The sequence below is a fragment of the Bos mutus genome, chromosome 20 (genome assembly GCF_027580195.1).
Source record: "Bos mutus isolate GX-2022 chromosome 20, NWIPB_WYAK_1.1, whole genome shotgun sequence".
NCBI lineage: Eukaryota > Metazoa > Chordata > Mammalia > Artiodactyla > Bovidae > Bos > Bos mutus.
This window is the reverse complement of record NC_091636.1, coordinates 26,879,999-26,898,882: the sequence shown is the minus strand read 5'-3', so window position 1 is coordinate 26,898,882 and position 18,884 is coordinate 26,879,999. Positions and strand designations below refer to the sequence as shown.

Sequence of the window (18,884 nt, the reverse complement as noted above, 5' to 3'; positions counted from 1 at the left end):
GTTTTCTTACACATGATATTACCTAGAGCTATTTCTTTCCACCATTAAGCATATAGTGAAATGGTGTAAATGACACTGACCCATCATTCACGTGACCACTCCTGTTTTTCTCACTGGACAAAAACGAGATAATGACAGTGATGGGGTGGGTGGGGGACTACAGAAGGAGATGCAACATTAACATAAAGAGGAAGAGTGTTTAAAAATTTCTTTGGTGATTGCTGAAATTTCAAACCATGACTTCAGTTTCAAAACAACCTTTATTCTGTTTGAAGACCTAATACAATGCATTAAAGCAACTTAAAACAACAAGACATAGCTCCATTGAACCTATAGCTTGAACAAATGTCAAGGAGGCACAGTCCCCCCGCCCCCCGCCCCAGGTGCCTTGTAAAGGCAAAATTACAGCTGACCATGACAACCTCCCTCTCGTCAAAAGACCAACTTTATTTTAACAATGTCATAGAAACAGATTTGTAAAAACATCGAACAGATCATAGCTTTAAAAAATACACACATATAAATGAGCTATTTTTGTTTTGCCTTTTTTTTTTTTTTTTTTTTAATAGCAGCATCCTGGGCAGCTAATGCTCTCTCATGGTGACAAGCTCAATGTTAAGTTGGTTAGTGTTTCCAATGAACCCAATTCTGTTCATACTGGTCATTTATACTGGTAATTTAACTAGATTTCTAAAAAATAAGAATTTGGCATTTCAGAACTTTGTCTCATGTGAGGCATTGTGCCATAAACTGCCCCTTTCTTAAATGACCCTAAACTCAAATTTCAGGGTCTGCTTTCCAACTGACTTGGATACCATGCATAGCAGAAGCACAGTTGTTAGAACCAGCAGAATTTTTCTCCCAAAAAGGAACATCAGTAGGACTTCCCAAACACGTTACTAGTTCATAACCAGCTATATGACAAAGCAGTTGGTTCCGCAGTGACAGCTCACATCAACACATTTGACTGAACACACCAAAAACGTGGGTTTCCAAGTTCAGTGAGCCACGGAGACCAGCTACCCCAAAGGAGTAACTTTTAAACAACAGAAAAAAGGCCAAAGAATTATGAACTTCTCACTCCACTTGCAAACAATTTTCACCTTTGTTAAGACAAAACAAAACAACTTCAAAGAAAAAAACCCCATACACATATACAAGAATTGTACTAGACATTGTCTCGTTATGTACTTGAACTCAACGACTGTGGATCTGTTTTGGCTGAAAGGTGTACTGGAAACAGTCCATGCACATATACATATATACATATATCAAGGGCCGTGAAGTTGTCAGAAGTTGCAAAAACAAGCTTTCTGCCTTTTCCTTATGGTTGTGATTTTTTTCTCGTGGGTGATTTCAGATCGCAGCGCTCCCACTTCTACAGCCCCATCATAGCCTCTCTGCAGCTTAGCTTCTGGCTTTTACGTTCAGGATGCTATACCGGGTGGGGAAAATCCACACATGGATGTAAGCATGTATCAGGAATGCCTCTGCTGTCTCCATTTATACTCACAAGCCACTCAGTGCTGTAAGATGAATGGTTGGACTCCAAGAACCCTGCTGGTCAAACATCTACAAAGACAGATGTGATGGGATGCTATACACTATCAATAAGGCGTCGGGCAGAGGTATAGCATCCTACGTAAGGTGTGACTCACTGTGATAGGAAATCATGAATTCTGCCTTTGCTGTTCAAAGAAAAATCTACTGCATTTATGCTCATGAGATGTAGAAATGAGGCAAGTGCCTAATACCATGCCATCTTGCAAAGTGTTGAAGCAAAAAAGGTGAACAGAACTGTAGCTTTTCCACGAAATACTGCATCTCAGATAGTTTAGAAATTAAATGAAAGTTAATAATATACATGGATGTGCTATCAAAAAAGCAATAAACCTAGCTGATAAAACTACTGTTTACTAATGGTTGGGCTTCTGTATGACATGGAAGGATAGTTGTAAAGCAGACACTCCTAGACTAAAACTAGGGGAATCATCAATTGTCTGGAGATGAAAGGGAGATGGTCAGGTCAGTACAGTCAAGTTTGAGGACTGACAGTCTGTCTGGCTGTAAGACTGACTATTGCTCTTGATATGAGTAGCTTCATGTAAAAAGGAAAAAAAAAATACATTCTAGTTAAGTCAGCTGCGGGATTGATCCTTTCAAAGGAACAACATTAAAAACAAAACAAAACCCCTTACCCCAGTAGTTGGAAAGAAAGAAAAACAAACCTGTGGAGAATCTAATATTGAGCAAGAAGAACTGAAGTTGTAAGATTCCATTTTAATCTCCCCTTTACTCCTTCCAGTGTAGGTACAGTTCCCAGTAAACTGAAAGGCTTTTACATACAAGTTGGGGATAGACACCTCTTGCTCTTGCTAAGGTAAGTTGGAAAGAATACTCTAACAATTCCTCCCTCTTCCCCACAATGAAGTAATAACACATACAATTATTTGGGTGAATGAGGACTGTTACTATGATTCCTACAACGGCCATGACTTCAACAAGCTCCCCCACAATCGGGGCAGGAACGATGATGACCATGTGAGGCTCTCTGATCTAAGTTGAATGGAAAGCTAGGAAAATAGCAGATACCTGGATAAAAATATCTTTTTCAGGTCATGCTTTTTCTTAAAATGGATGTTGGCTGGTTGGTAATGGGTCATCTAATGTTAAAAAATGCAGCAATGATATTTTGAAATCAGTGTTTCCAACAAGGATGAACACTGCTCGAAGACCCTGCCTGCCTTCCTAAGAACTAGCGTTCCAGGAGGTTTGTAATTGTCATGAGGGCATAGTAAGTAGCAGATCAAAGTGGGAAGAGACTCCACTTTGCAGTGATCCACTTCTTCGTAATAACAAGAAAGAGAAAGTGCATGCCATCTTGCCAACCCTCCCCCACCCCACTTGTACAACCCTTTGCTACATCCCCGTCCCTAGATTCAAGAAGTTCACAATTCTTTACGAAACAAACATTGCCAGGTACCGTATCTTAAGTCTTGAAACAACATTGTTGAACTCAGCGATACTTTGTCATATTCATATATCTTTTTTTTTTTTTTATTGAATAAAGCAGCTTTGAAGCTTATCAGGCACTGCCCAACAAAACATTTAGTCCAAAAAAAAAAAAATCTGTTATGAACTTTTTAACCTTGGGCTAACAGCCAAGTACTCTGTACAAGAAAGACTGTAAAATATTTCATAGTTTTAATTCTGAAGCCATTTTTTTTTAAACTGGCATCCTGTACATTTCTTAAAAAAAAAAAAAAAAAAAAGGAAATGAGTAACAAAATGAATTAACAAAAAAAAAAATCAGGGACAGTATTTTCAAGCAACAAAAACTGGGGCAGGGGAAGCTTATTCTGAAGGTACATTTAAAACAGATAACAACAGTGAAAATTAAGAATTGCATAGCACTGTGAATTTAGCCTTCAGCACAACAAAACAGAAGCTATTTGGTATTGATACAAATCCATCTATTTGATAGTTAGTCATCCAATGGTATGTACATATTTTATATACTAAATGTCATTTTGAAGTCCTGTTTTCAAAGCTCCATTTTTCTGTTGGTGGGTCTTCTTGGTTTAAGAATTTCAACAAAACACTTTCTGGCACTCTGCTACAACAAAACTTCCTCTGAACACACGGAGCAGACGTTCCCTCAAGTGTTCCCTGCGAGCGGAAGTGCCTTTCTGCTACATATCGGTTCATTTCGTTAGAAAATGAAATAATCCACAGTGCAGTGCGTCTGGGGGCCACCGTGCACGGCAACACCCAGGCTGGACCGAGCGACCCCAGGCTAGGGCTCGTCAGCCCGTCCCCGCTCCGGTCTCCAAGGTCCCAACTCTTGAGCTGGTAAAGCTTCTGAAAGCACGAACAAGCACCATGGTTAAAGGCCTCTTTGTCCCTGCACGCAGAGATTTTTGCATTTCTTTTTCTCTTTGTGTGTGGTTGTGGCTTTAAATTAAACCAAAAAAAAAAAAAACGAAACAGAAAGAGGGAAGAGAGAAAGGCTGACGAAGCACTCGAGACGAGGAACGGCGGCTGTCCGGTGCGTGGCCCTGCGATGCGTCTTCCCTTCCTGCCGTGGGGTCGAAGGCTCGAGTCCCATCTGAAGACAGGCGGCTGGGTGTCCGCAGCTCAGTTCCCAGGTCAGGCTGCAGGGGAGCCCTGTGCTTGCCAGAGGCCTTGGGGAGTCAAAGGTGAGGAGCAGGCTGGAGGGCGGCCCTTCATCGCCTCTGCTGCGCGTACACCGGGTAGGCTAGTGTGACGTTGAGGGAGTCGTTGTGCTGCACGAGAGAGGTGTGCTGGTAGTGGAGCACCAGCTCCTTGAGGGAGCTGTACAGGTTGTAGGGCTCGGCGAAGCCGTAGCCCGTGGCCGTCTTGTTGATGACGCAGTGCTTGACCTCGCCGTCCACCCTGCGCGGGGGAGAGAGCACACGGGCCTGCGTGAGCTAAAGAAGAGCGTCATGCCAAGGTACCCCCGATGCTGCCTGAGCTCGGGACTGGTGGCGCTGTCCCCGTGCTCCTTAGCGGCTGAGTGATTTGCGGGGGTAACCAGCTTCCCTGAGCCGCTGGATGGTCATTTCGAGACAGCTTTGGAATTGTCCACATACCTCTCCATCTACTCTAAACTCTATTGCCTTGTCCTCTATTCAAGGTCTTTCCCCTTCCTTCCTGTGGCAGTGGTCCTCTGCTTACACGGAGGGAGATGACAGGCTAGAAAATACCCGAGAGCCTTTTCCTTCAGCAGGCCACTCGCTTCTCTGAAATAATGTTAGTGATCCAACCTCTCCCCCTTCATGGTACTCCCCAGACTCTGACAATAAACAAAGGAAAACCAGCCCTAGGAGGGAAATGTCTTCTCTTGGCAGGGACAGTGAGCAGAGCCCTTTCTCTTACTGTTTTAACTGGTCCCTGATGGGGACTTTACCTGTTGGTGGTGCTTCCACGAGAATCTCCTCAGATTTTTAACTATACGGAAGCCCCCAAACAGCAAGTATGGCTGTTTCCATTTTAAAGATGAAAAGCAAAAGACTTCTCTTGATGAGACAGCTGCTGACCTGCCGCCCAGAGCCCCAGTTCTCCACCTGAATAGCAGCTTGCTTTCTACTAGCCCTCTGAACAGATAGATACTCCTGCTTAGATGTTCAAATATTAGGTTTTATTTCCTCTTCTACACTATCGTAATGCTTGACAATTAGAACTTTTTCAAATCTTGCCCCCAAGGTTGGCTGGCTGGAATACCTCCTTGACGTGTTTCACAAGACAGATAATTGGCTGGAGATACATACACCACAGAGCAGGCGTAGCAGCCCTGTTTACTGCTTTCCCGGACAAGAAAAGTGCCGTCTCGCTTCCCTCGCAACAGGTTTTCAGCTTTGTTTCGGTTGCTGCTTCCAACATTCCAAGTCTTCTCATCGTGGTGGGGCAGATCCTCATCATCTTCTACCAGCGAATATTGGCTGAAAAGGTGGAAGAGGAGGTTTCTGAGTGAAGTACAAGTGGCGGCCACTCGCTGCCCCTCTGAGGAAAAGCCCGCCTATCGCCTCGACCTAGTTCCTGCCTCTGCTCTGAGCGACTCAGGCTGGCAGTCACGGGGCTGACTCAACCAGCTCCTCGGGCCTGAGCTTCCTCATAGAGTTTAGCCTTCAACCCCCTGAACAAAGCTAGCAGCACTAAGTGAGACTCTTCCTGTTTTCAAGTCGGCAACTATGCTCAGCTACCTGGGCAGAGAGGACGGTATTAAACAATCCTGTTTGTCCAGTTTAGATCAGGAAATTGACTGACTAGGAGGAACGCCAGTTTTTAAATAATTGAAACAAAAGGTAGACATAAGCTTTAAAAATATACTAAACAGCAGTTGTCTCCCTCCCAACTCCCCTCTGACTGTTCCCAAAATATGTTGGGATTTTCCAGATGGTTCTGGGGCTTCATTATGGACACAGGGTCACTCATTCCCCAGCCTGTGGTGGGGGTGGGGAGGTGGTGTGGATAAATCTACGTTCTCCTTTGCTAAACTTTCCTTTTTGAAAATTCTCGGTAATGAGACAGATGTATTATCTCCTACAAGATAGTCCATTCCTCACTTGCTCTACAGACAAAGCAAGTCGTGCATTTTCCTCAAAAGAAAAAAAAAAAAATCACCCCTGCCTCCTCCCATCTGTACTAACTACTTACTCTTCAGTGTTTTCATTGCCCAGCCACTCGTTCAATTTCTTCTGCCGAACACCTTTCTGAGTCAACCACCTGGAAAAGAGTTTTAAAAAGAAAATGCATTAAGAACCTATCCTTTATTTTCACAATTACCTATCATGCACGGGCAGGATTCCACTTCCAGTACGTACATCAAGTATTGGTCTCTCGTCTTTCTTAGCTGAATGAGGTCTGGTTTAATGCTGTTCATGCGTTTGTCAATCTCACGATACTCAGCCGCCTGCTTCTTCAAGTCCTCTTCCAATCTCCTTCTGCTGTCGACAATTTCACTGATTCGAGACTTTAACTTTTCATAATTATGCATAATCCTGCAGGCAAGAGAGATGCATCTGTAATTACCTGGAGAATCATGAAAGTTCCCCCAAGGTTTCAGTATTGATTCTCAGCAGTTCGCGCCAGGTAAAGAATGCTTTCTCTCCCTGTCATTTCATAGAAACAGAGGTCACCTTTAGACAGTATAAGAGAAGTGTGGTGAGCTCAAGCACAAGGACAGTGAAACCCGCCCAGGCCACCAACCTTTGGATTTCCGTCTCGTTGCCTTCACGTTTGAACTTTTCTATGTATTCTTTGCTGTACCGCTCCTGGGTTTGGCACTGTTCTTCAAATATTTTTATGGTTTCATTAAATGCTTCAATAGCTGTTCTTTTCATTTGGATTTCCTGCAACACAAATTTTAATAAGACAGGGTCATTCCTTTCACAAAACAGACAATTTCTTACAGCAAGACACTGCTAGAGACAATTGATTGGCACTACTATCTGACATGTAAGTCCCAGTGTTAGCAAGGTAGGACTCTAATTCATAAAACTCCTTAAAATAGTATCAGAGAAGCACACATTTCCTTTGGAGAATTTTCCCAGTCTGTGGAAGATGACTGCTTGACACTTTGCTACAGTTTTCATCTTTTTTTAAAAACCATTCCACTTTTATCAGCAGTTTATGGCATCCTTCTGCTCCCTCTGGCGGTCCCAGATATGTGATGGCCTAGAGGAGATTAAGCCTCTAGGAAAACAAGGCAGTAAATGTAGCCTCAACCTTTCATTGCAACAGGACCTACCTATCATGGTTAAATCCCCATTTCAGAGATTAGACAAGTCTGTAGAACTTCCAGTTAGTATTAGCTTTTACTCTAAAGAGAATTCTGCAGTCAGCAATTATGTCAAATCAACTTAATTTATTATTCTGATACTTACAGGCTTCATTTAAAAGGTTTAGAGATATAGTAAGTAAGTACTAGAATAATTAACAATGATTCACAAATAAATGATCTCTCTCATCACTCTATTGCCAGAAAAAAACATTTTACAGTCTTTTTTGGAAGCTGAATATAACATGCACTTGATTCTAATAATTAAGAACTCTACAGTTTTAATGTGATTTTCACAGAAAACTCACCTGGGAAGTTCGGGTATAGTCTTCATATAATCTATCATATTCCCGACTTTTTTCTTGAAATTGAGTGTTATATTCATGTAATTTTTTCCCTACAGCTTCAATATTATCTTCTTTGACAACTTGATCCTGGAAGGATTATAGAGATTGGAAGAAAAAGGGAAAAATAAATTCAGTTGATAAGGTACTTTTAAATGACCACTGTTGGGAGGATTTTTCCACATCAGATATTTTGTTACAGTATTTTATTGTTAAAATATTTTATACATTTGTGATCACAAAATTACAGTTTGAAAGTTTTTTGAGTTTAATGACATGGAATTCATCTGCCTCAAAATATTTTCTACGCAATAAAAGAATCTTTTACAAATATTATAATAACATGGGTATGTGATTACCTGTTGGTATTTGGATACTGGATAAAGTAATTTCACATCCAGTTTGGGATTATACTGAGCTAGAGATTCATTCCGGTAGTGGTTTATTAGTTCAACCACAGAGTTGAAGGTTAATGGGTCAGAGAAGCCATATTTCCCATCTCGGTGAAATATTTTGATTAATTTGTTATTTCCTCCTTTCCTGCAAATGCAATATAAAAATAATGGCATTAGAATTCTCTTAAAAAAACAAACAAACGCCGGCATGTTCTACCATCACCCTGAACATGCCATTCCAGCCACGTGCCCTAACTCACCTTAGTGTAAGCGTGTAATCCCCGTGCATTTTAGTAGATGCGTCTCGTACCAAAAAGGTCCCGTCAGCTGTGTCTCGAAGTTTTTCATTCACTTCTTCCCTGAAGTGAAAAGAACAGGAGATAATGCTCACCTCGAAGATTTGATGGTTCTCGAGTTATGTTTTTTAAAGGCATTTTCAGAATTAACACCCAGTCACTCTGGACAAATCAGCACAGAAAATCATGATCCCCAAAAGGTTGCCTCTTTACTCCCCTCAAAAAAAAAAAAAAAAGCTTAGACTAAGAACGCCACTTCGTTACGTTTAACGTTAATTCTGAGAGTTCCTGTCTAATAGAGAGTGACTTTACACTCTGCCTCGAGGCAGTGCCACTTCACCCTACTGCCTCCCTGACATCTCTGGCAATAATGAAACTTCTCGGGTATTTAATTTCCTGCGGCATCCAGCACCCACAGCTCCCCGGAGCTCAGTGACTTCTATGGTCGTCTCTGGAAGGGAACCAACTATGCTTCATGCTTATGTTGGATGATATCCTAAAAATGGAATTTAGCAAGCTGGTGCTTTTGCTTTGCTTTCTCTTCCTCTAAACTCCCCAGCTCTGCTGAAAAACTCGGAGTCTCTATAGCCTTACCTCGAGATATCTCCCCAGTACCATTCAGCATCTTGTAAAGACATATTGTTATTCATACCGTTGTTGGCTACAGTAGTGGGTTTTGGTGGTTTGGGAGGCAGTGCTGTAGATGGAGGAGAAAGAAAAAGTTTTTGCAATCCCAACTGCAAATAAACATTTAAAATTCTACCCAAGTTCCCTTAGATAAACAACATTTTCATGTAGAAAAGATTAGCTATGAAACACAGCAGTAATGTACAAGTCCATGAAACTTTCTTTTTTTTTTAAATCAGAAATTTTTGACTACCGATTAAAATTTTAAAAAAGAGCTTAGAGACTAGCAAATAAAATGGGCTGGCCATGTAAATGAATTTCAAAGTAAATCCAGGGTCACAGCATCTTCTACTTTTAGGTTTGAGTTGTATTAAAGTTTCATATCTGGTCAAATCTAGCTAAAGTAAGAAACCACGAACAGAGTAGCAGGAGGAATCACATGGCTTGGTTTTAATTTCCTCCTCTTATTTAATTATAAAAGACAAATTTCCTTTCTGTCCTCCACAAATGCCGTTGCGGTAATAAAAAAGCTCATCTACACAGCAATATGTTTTAAGAGGAGGAATTGGGTTTCTCTAATCTTAGTATTTCAGGCACTGTTCTGCCAAATGCCACTTGAAGAGACTCCTCTGTGACCTCAATCTCTTTAGTATTCATGTTAATATTCTATTGGATAACTATGCTCTACATTATGCCAAGACTAATTAAAAACCATATCCCCTCTTCCTCAATGTCAAATCAGTATTCATATACCAACTGGTGACAAATAAAGACTGCAGTATTTCTGAATTTCTTAATTGGGAGGAAGGCTGAAATAATTGAGAAAGTAAAATAAGTCTAGGATATCTTGCTAAATTCTAAGTCATAAGTTTTAAAGCACCACTATTACATTTTAAGCAAAAATTATTTCAGGAGTCTAGCAGGTATATCTTATAATGCCTGAGACTCAATAATGGAAAGCCAACTTCTCTCACTGCAGTATCTTAAAAGAAGAGAGAGCAGACAAAGTCTCAACATTTGATTCAGAATAGTTTCAGGGCACCAAGAACTGAGTTGCAATCACTGCTACATTTGACATGCTTTCTAAAGTACCGAGTGTTATCACTGCAAAGTACCACACTGTTCTCAACCACTGTCAGAAAAGAAGCACCAAGGATGCAGCCTTTTAATTAAAGGAACAATATACAACAATATAACCCAAATAGCAAACGAGCTCGAGTCACAAAAGACACAGGTGAAAAACTGGAATCCAATTTATATCCATTCAACTAAGAATAAGCATTTACCAAACACAGCCTGACCTGCTTGCTGCCACAGGCAGTCAAACCATTTGTTTCATTTTCACACTGTGAGCAAACTCATTAAATTAGAACAAATTAATAAAAACAGACATCCAAAGAGGAGCTGTTAATAGCAGTTGTCAAAAAAATTAAATGCCACAACATTAACCAGTTCTCTAAAGAATACTGCAGTATTACCTGGTGGATCCATTTCTATATAAAACATCAAGTCTGTGCCACAATTTATATCTGTCTTAGCATATTCTAAATCCAGGTCTTCCATATTCCAAACAGTGTTGTACATTTGTGCGAGAGTTTCCTTGGCTGAGCTCAGTTATAAGAAAAGAGTCCGGCTTTCTTTGTAATGGTGTCTTGGAATTCATTTTAAAACCTATAAGGGGCTGCACTGTAACCTATGACATCACACACCCCAGCCAATCAAGTCACAAAAATGTCACCAGACCACTCCTGCTTCATCATTTCTCTTCCCTACCAGCTTTAACACAGCCCCAACCTCAAGAAGATCCTACATTTGACAGAGCTGCAATGTGTAAACGCTCTTCGTTTCAAAAAGGTGTTTAATCTGACTGTTCTTCTTGAGCCGTGAGTTGTCTAATTCCTTTTTTATTGCTCCTTGCAGCATGGTATGCTCCACTGTTGGCAGGCTGACAAAGCTGATATGCAGCAGCACGTAGCTTCCCCCCACCACCCCGTCCCCGCCTCCCCCTAGTGCATCTGGGTTTATAGATAGCCTGATCATTTCTTGGTTTAAAAATCTTACAAAGGCATCCAAATGGTATACTTAAGATATGTTTTACAGTCCTAAAATGCCTCCGATATATATTAAGAGCAAGAAGGATCAAGAACTCTCTGGATATTTCATGCACTCAGAACTTATACAGTGTCACAAATGTACTACATTAGAAAGCACAATTAAAAGAAAATGTAGAGGCAAAAATCTCTATTAAACACTGCAGTTGAAACTAGACTTTATAGAATATGGAATGCAACCCCCCACCCCCTCAAAAAAAGACAGGCCATAATATCAGAATGCAGAGTACAGGCAGAGTTATCTTTGCAAAGTATTTCTCACTGATGAGCCCATCTTCAGATTTACTGTGCTAAATACTGCTTGAGGGGGTGGGTGATGTAATCACTTGGGGGGGGGTACTTTTTCCCCCTTCCATCTCAAATGCCTCACTTTGGGAAGAAATATTATTCCTTCTTAGCAGTATTTAATGTAAAGAAATCAACTCCCCTATAAATCTAAATGCTAGTTCTTCTATAATGAGCAGGGAGGAAGGAAGAAAAGGTTTCCCTCACCCATGGTAAATGTAGCTAATTTAAAAAACTACAGTGGGCTGTGTGATCTGCGTACGTGTGCCTGTCACATATTTCTGTGACAATTTAAAGAACACAGAAGCCCTTGAAATTTATTCTTAGAAGTTGTCAAATTTGGAATCATAAAATATATAGAAATAGCAAAGGCAAGGCAGTCTCTGAGCACTGCTCACGTGTCCCTCTTCCAGCTTATTTCATTTTCCCACTAAGGAGGAAGGCAGATGCATCCTACACCCTCCCACCCTCTCTCACTCACATGCTCTCTTTGCTTAAAGCTTAAGTAACCCGAAATGCAAAGACAAATGGTAAAAATGGTAAAAGTGATGGTGGGGGGATAAGCCCTCAGAAAAGAATGAGAAAAAAATTTTTTTGAGTTTAATAAAAATGTTGACCCAAGTCCTCCCAGCAGCTTCGGACAGCACACAGCCCCAAGGGCTCCCCCACCCCATGCCTCTGGGCGCACTTGGTGCAAACCGGTCCTGCCGCTGGAGCCCATGTGGCAAACAGACCCGGGAGGAGGGCAGGGAGACAGGTGACTTTTCACGTCTCTCCCAGGCCTGGCCAGACCCCAACTTCCAGACCAGCACTTGGTAATTACCTTCCCTCCCCATTTCCAACGGGAGCCCATCTTTCCCTTACACTGCCCAAGGAAATGGGGGAGTGGTTCCACTAATCTCTCATCTGCCCTCCTCATGCAGTGCTTACTATCTCTCCCTCTCTCCCTGGGACACACACACACACACACACACACACACACACAGTAGAAATGAACCTTCCAAAAGAGTCCCCCCAAAACAGTGCAAAAGCCAAGGGCCAGAACAGTGCGTAAATGAAAGGCAACTTACTTTGCAGGTTATGCATTTCAACGGTTTCCCTTGGAAATGCTTGTATCCGACAATGGGAAAAAAAAAAAAAAATCCCCAAACCGATTCCTCCAGCCAGGCGGCGCAGGACCCCGGGACTCTGCCGCTCAGCGCCCGCAGCCCGTGCAGAAGCCGGCCGCCCGGAGCCCGGGCTGCGCCGGCGAGAGAAGGAGCCGGGGCGCTCGCACGTCCCTCTCAGATAAAGATCGCGGCTTCATGATTAACTTGGGCAGGTTCAAATATTTGCTGAGCTAGGGATTTCGGGTGGGGGAGGGGAGCCCAAGTCCAAGTTGTCATCATCGGCTAACAAGTGGCCACTGCCAGCCCGGGTCCTCCTCCTCCTCCTCCTCGCCGAGGAAGTGAGAAGGCCATTGTCAGGGGGCCTAAAATAGGTTCTCCACAGGCTGCGGCGGCAGCGCGGCTCGCAGGCTTGTGGGGCTCAAGTGGCCACAGTGCAGCGAGGCACTTGGCGCTGCCAAACACAGGAAGTGGCTGAGCTAGTTCAGCAAAAAATAGAATCAAAGCCTCGCTTGTAAAGGCCTGAACCTCTCTCAGAAGGGCCCAGAACACCGTGCCTCGCTCGCGTCCACCTCCTCCCACGCACCAGCACAGACAGCCCTGCAGGTGTCACGGGGGAGCCCCCGGGGGAGCCACCCTGCAGGGAACAGGGTTACAAACTGGTCCACAGGAGGAGGCTCCTAGGGAAGAGTGACTGCATGGCTCCAGTAAGTGCCGTAGTATTAAAAATACACTCAGATAAAAACTGTACTCTGCAGCTATTTGTATGGAGTCAGTTTCAACTCCAGTTGAAATGGCCATAAAAATGCATTAGGTTCATGCATATGCTACAGGAAGCAAAGAGTAGGAGGGCAAGGAGATGGCACCCCATGCTAGAGGAGTCTTTTCTCTTTACTTGATAAAAGTTGCCAAACTTAGGACCCTTGGCTTCTATTTAAAACAAACAAACAAACAAAAAAACCCCTAAACTTTGGCCAAAGAAAATTTTCACTCACATCAGCACAGATGGCTTCACTGTTATCTCAAGAACCTTAACCCAATGTAAAATCACAGAATCACTAGCTTGAAAACCAGAGCAAAATTCAGAGATCACTTAAAGGAATTCCCTCCTACTATAACACAACACACGTTTCAAAACCAGAACACTTGCTAGAAGACAAAAACAAAATTTAGAGATCACTTCAAGCAATTCCCTCCTACTACACACACACATGCCTGAAAACCAGAACACTCGCTTGAAAACCAGAACAAAATTTAGAGATCACTCCAAGCAATTCCCCCGTACAACACACACAAACTGTTCTGACCCAGAGTGAAGTGGTTTGCATAAGATTATACCACTAGTCCTAAACTCCTTTTTGGTCCTAAACTCCTTTTTCTCCACCCACTGGCCCTGCTCTTTACTTCCCTCTGCCAGAGAAAGTAAAAATTAACAAGTGAAACTGAAGTTAATTTCTTTTAAGCCACATGCAAAAAACTTCACACCTAGAACAAAACTGACTTTTTTTTTTTTTGGTTTCCTATTTTTAATTTTTTTGAAAAGCTGCCTTCTAATTATCTTCGAAGAAACATGCATTCTGTGATACCCTTAGACTCTATACGAGAAGGTGACATGCAATGTCAAAGGTCATATGCAATGATAAAGGAAGATCTAAGTGCTGACCCAGAGTCCAAAAGGGAGGAACCAGTTTCAGAATTATTGCAATATCTGGGAAATGCTGCCAAACTCACAATGAGAGTGATTTTACAAGCTCTGCTTTGGTGCAATTGATAGACTATGAAGCACCTACTTTTCCTATGGGGGAAAAATTAGTCTATAGGTGAATTTCCTAGCTCCTGCCGGCTGATTACAGACATAGGGTTAGTTCAGAGAATACTCCTGCATCGTGAGTTGCATAATCTTGCCCTACCTAAAAAAAAAAAAGTCTTTCTAAAGCTTGGGGATCTTGGAAACATCAGTCACTCACGCATACCTGTCTGGATTTACAGAATGTGTCACGTCAAAACCTTTTAAGATTAAAATGTTCTCTAGTCCAACGGTCTGTTTCCTGTGTCAGAAGAAAATTATCCATGGGGAAACAGCACACTACTTATAGAAAATCTTAAAAAAGATTTGAAAACTTTGCTTCAAATTTCTCACAGTATGTACAATCATCTACCACAGAGGTTCTATTAATTACTCAAAGTATGAGAAGAGTCTCTTCCCATTCAATTTTAGTCAATTTAGTAATCTGCAAAACACATGCTATTTATTAGTTTAAAAAGGGAGCCCTCTGCTGGTAGAACAGAATCAGTAACTTTGGCTCCAGAGAAAACTTGCTGTGTATTTATTTAACTCATCTCCCAGTGTTCAAAAGTTCACACAAAAAAACATAACTGCCCAACTGTCATTTAATCTATATGATTCACTAAGAAAAAAAAATAAATGCACAGATGTCATAACAACCTTGGAAATATTTTACACATGCCTGCTAAACTCTTGTAAGAAAACTTTTAATTTCTGAAACCCAGAGATTTCAGAAATCTGGGTTTCCACAATAGAAAACTTACTCAATTGAAAACTAACTTTACCTTCTAGATTCTTCAAAACTCTAAGTCTTACGACTTTCCTCTTCCTCAAAGTTTTGTAAAATTCATTTCAGAGGCAAAATAGGCCATGTAGCAGTTCTCAGCAGGTGTGAGCTAGTCAGGAAAAGGTTTCTTAATTGTTAATATAGTGCGAAAGTTCCAGACTGAATGCTGAATCTCATACGTGCCAATCACCATTGAGTGGCCAATGCCCCACAGGCAGCTTTCAACCTGCACAGCTTCTTAAATGGTTTTGTGGGCCACAATTTATGAACAAAAGCCCATTGGAAAAAAAAAAAAAAAAGGCAGTGAGAAAAAAAAATAAATGAACCCAAATCTTCTTTTAAGGGTTCAACTAATGCCTCTTTACTTAATTTTAACTTAAGACAATTTAGAGTAGAAAGGCCTTTCAGGGTGATGCCAGATCTGCAGTCCACATCCAGGGCTCGTCATGACCCTACACTAAGGAAAATGTCCATTAGAGTTTATACATAAACTCAGGTTTACAGATGCACCAAAGTTATACGTTCTATAGACTATCGGAAAAGGTGTGCCCATTGCTTAGCAGAAAAAAGAAAAAAGAGCCCCTCCACAATTTCCGTCTCAGCTGTCCCTTGAGACAAAGGAGGCTGCACTGTGAAAACATAAAGTAAAAGTGAACCGTAGCCTCCACGACGTGCTCCTGCTGTTCAGAGCACAAATACACTTCCTATTTTTTGTCAAAACCTAGCACGCCTGGCCTGTTTACTCCTACCCATCTATTAAACACACACAGTTTTTTCAAGGTTTCATTTCTCACCTTCGAAACAAGCCTCTAATGTCAGACCGCATTTTAAACCCAATAAAAAATAAATCAGAGAAAAGTAAAACTCTTTGAAAGTCATTTCCCTCTGGCTTAATGCTTGCTTTAGTCCTGGTTGCAAACCAAGCCCAGAGCATTTAAAACAAGATTTATGAATCAGGCTCTTCAGGATAAATGTTTTGCAATGCACCAGTGGTTAAAAATTAACTCTGACAGGTGTAGAAGGGCAAGGGGGAGAAAGAAAGTCATTTATTTTCCCTCTGGGTTTGAGGGTGCAATATTAGACTTCAATTTTCTGAATATATCCATGAAATCTGAAATATGTCAATACACTTATAATGGGTTTCATTCAAAGGCACCCTGTGTTAAATAGCCCCTGTTTTACCTTAGTTGCTCTATAGAAATCTGCTTTAGCAACCTAAGGATCAAGTAGGGTAAACATAACACAAAGTGATTCAAGAAAACCTGCTGCTCCACTTTAACCATTTTTGACTTTCAGTAACAAAGAGAACAGCAAACTGTCAACCAAGTTCTAAGAACATACCGGGTGCCTACTCTTTGAAACCTTAGTTTCTCTCCCTATAGGAGAGAAGTTACTTCACAGGTGTGCTGGTTGCATTAAATGGGTTGGTGTGTAGAAGTTCTCTGACAGTAGGGAACTTTATCAAAGAATTTTTAAAAATTTTATTTGGAGGATTATTATGCTATGCCCAGTTCTACGCTAGGAAGAGCCGAAAAGAAGGCTTTGTCCTTGAGAAATGTAGCCGAGCAGATGAAACGAACAGAACACTACTGAACAGCTAAATATAAGAGGACGAGGGACTTCAGGACATAAATGTACTGAATGGGTCAAAACCCTGCACATCCAGCAGGGGAGAGGCTCCCTGGGTGCCAAAGAAGAGGATGGCACTGTCAGCGGCTGCTGGGCACTGATACATCGTGTGCACTGGGTTAAGGGCACCAGGGCAAGGTGGTGGAGGAGGGCTGGTCCTGAGATGCAGGCGCCTCCACTCACCCGGCTGCACACAGGGCCGAGGCCATCAGACCTCCAAGCAGTGCGCCCACGGGGCAGCAACTGCCCGGAGAGTGTCCTTTCAGATGCCCTCCAGCTTTTCAGTGGGGAGCACTGCCTGCTGGGATTTGGACAGCACTAACCAGGAAGGCGGCTTGAGGAGACGGAGCTGAGAACGAGGCCAGCTCCGGTAGGGTCTCAAACACTAGAGCTGAGAGGAGGACACGAAAGGCATGCTATATTGTCACGTGCTTCAGTCCTCCTCACCTCCTTCAATTCTCATAACCATCCCAGGAGAGAGGCATTATTCCCATTTCACAGACTGGAAAACAGTTTGGAAAGGCTGAATGAAGGTCTTGGCAATGAAGCCAGCAAGGAAGCAGCAAGAATTGGAATTCAAACACCTGGATCTATCTGACTCATCCTCTTCTCTCCATTGCATGATGTATGAAGCACGACAGAGCAACTTGGAGCCTGATCTCAAACAGCCTGCATTGGGGCTGTTCCCTGTATGTGATCCCTGGGCGCAAACGTCACCTATTTTTAATGTATTACTTGCTGGAAACTTCAGAGAACTTTTTGACTGGACACTAACAGCAGCCCTGTTGCCAGTGAAGATTCCCAAAGTCCAGGCGGCAGACAGAGCCGCAGGCTGGTGTCCTGAGCCAGGCCCCCCGCCGCAGACCCACCCCTGGCTCACACTGGTTGGGGTGGCCCCAGGTGAAACCATCAAGCTCTATGGCCTTCAGGTGCAAGTGAAGAGCTGGACAATACTTTCAACTCTAAAGTGACGCTTTGGATGATACTGTCACTTAAAGTATTTACTGCTTTTTCAAACCTGGTAAAAATATCGAGCCGTTATTTTTATCCTTTACAATTTATTTTGAATAAATCTTTGAAACTCTTTCAATGAAATGCTATTTCTTCTTCCCCCTTTCAAGTTGTACCTATTCTTCAAAGCCCGTTTCAAGTTCTGTGTTTTTCCCTATAAGTTTTTTTTCTGTCTATTCAATTACCCTAAAAAGTCACCAATCACATCTCTCAAATTCTTTTTATACTTCCAGTACACGCCCTCCCACCTAGAATTTAATGAGATGCTATGTGCTGATGGGTCTTATTTGAATTGACACAGTGCCTCACACATCATTAGTTCTGCCTTTCATTTCCAGTTCTAACTGGCAACAACTAGAAAAGGTATCTGTTTGCCCCATAATAGTCTTGCTTGTCCTCCACCCCCCAAATATCATTCAGGCATTCATTTCTATTCACGATAATGAAGTTACTGCAAATGAATGATTTATGACTGTTCCCTGGAGGTGCGCCAGTACTGTTCTTCCCAGCCCCATGGGACGAGCACGTGTCAGGGTAATGATGAGACTCCAGGAAAATATCACGTTCCTACCAGGCCAAGGAAGTCAGTTCTCTAACCTGGGGTGTCCCGCCAATCATCTACACTGGAGCCATTCCTGAATACAAAGGTGTGGGTGAGGAGATACTGTCCTGGGGTGGGTGGGCTATTTTCACCAGTGAGAGGCACTGAAGCAACAAGTTAATTCCAAAGGTTCCATATGATTTCCAGAATCACGTGAGAGATATCACACAAATGGGGAAATGCCTCCAACTCGGGTTTAAAAATTAATTGGATGCAATTTGAGGGGGAGAGGCTGCTTGAGTTCTGGGATAGTCATTTTCAACAGAGCTGATAGAACAAATCCACCCTTGAAATTGGCACACTAAATTCTTAGCAGAAAGATGTAGGTAGGGTCCATGACACAGCAAGCAGTCTTGAGCGTGCGTGATGAAAAACAGTTGCAGAGCAAGCTTTTCTTGGGTGGAATTAGGCTGAAACTGAGAAAGACATTTAGCCACTTTACATCAGAAGCAGAAGCATCAAACTCTACCACCGATTCTAGTATACTCTGTGCAGTACAAACGCTTGAAAACTCTCGTGGAATGAAATCGTTTGTGCGTCTCTGTCAAGCTTGGTCTGGCTTTTCACTTCCATGTTTTCCCCTCTTTTCTGGAGCAGGGTGGGGCG

The 18,884-nt window shown here is 42.3% G+C and overlaps 1 protein-coding gene across 4 annotated transcripts in view; it reads right to left on the bottom strand.

Annotated features, from left to right (window-relative positions):
- Positions 1–241: 241 nt before the first annotated feature.
- PIK3R1 (phosphoinositide-3-kinase regulatory subunit 1) overlaps positions 242–18,884 on the bottom strand; it is a 95,330-nt gene continuing 76,687 nt past the window's right edge. For 2 of the 4 annotated variants that reach the window (XM_070357545.1, XM_070357546.1), the window contains 9 exons: positions 8,930–9,032; positions 8,300–8,398; positions 8,004–8,184; positions 7,609–7,734; positions 6,730–6,872; positions 6,345–6,521; positions 6,178–6,246; positions 5,292–5,462; positions 242–4,416 (listed from right to left, as the gene is read on the bottom strand). In XM_070357545.1, coding sequence (XP_070213646.1) covers positions 4,227–4,416; positions 5,292–5,462; positions 6,178–6,246; positions 6,345–6,521; positions 6,730–6,872; positions 7,609–7,734; positions 8,004–8,184; positions 8,300–8,398; positions 8,930–9,032 — 1,259 coding nt within the window. In that variant the 3' untranslated portion in view covers positions 242–4,226. Of the gene's footprint in view, positions 4,417–5,291; positions 5,463–6,177; positions 6,247–6,344; positions 6,522–6,729; positions 6,873–7,608; positions 7,735–8,003; positions 8,185–8,299; positions 8,399–8,929; positions 9,033–10,440; positions 10,734–12,428; positions 12,900–18,884 lie in introns of those variants that run through there. The other 2 variants (XM_070357549.1, XM_070357547.1) reach the window with 2 other exon arrangements.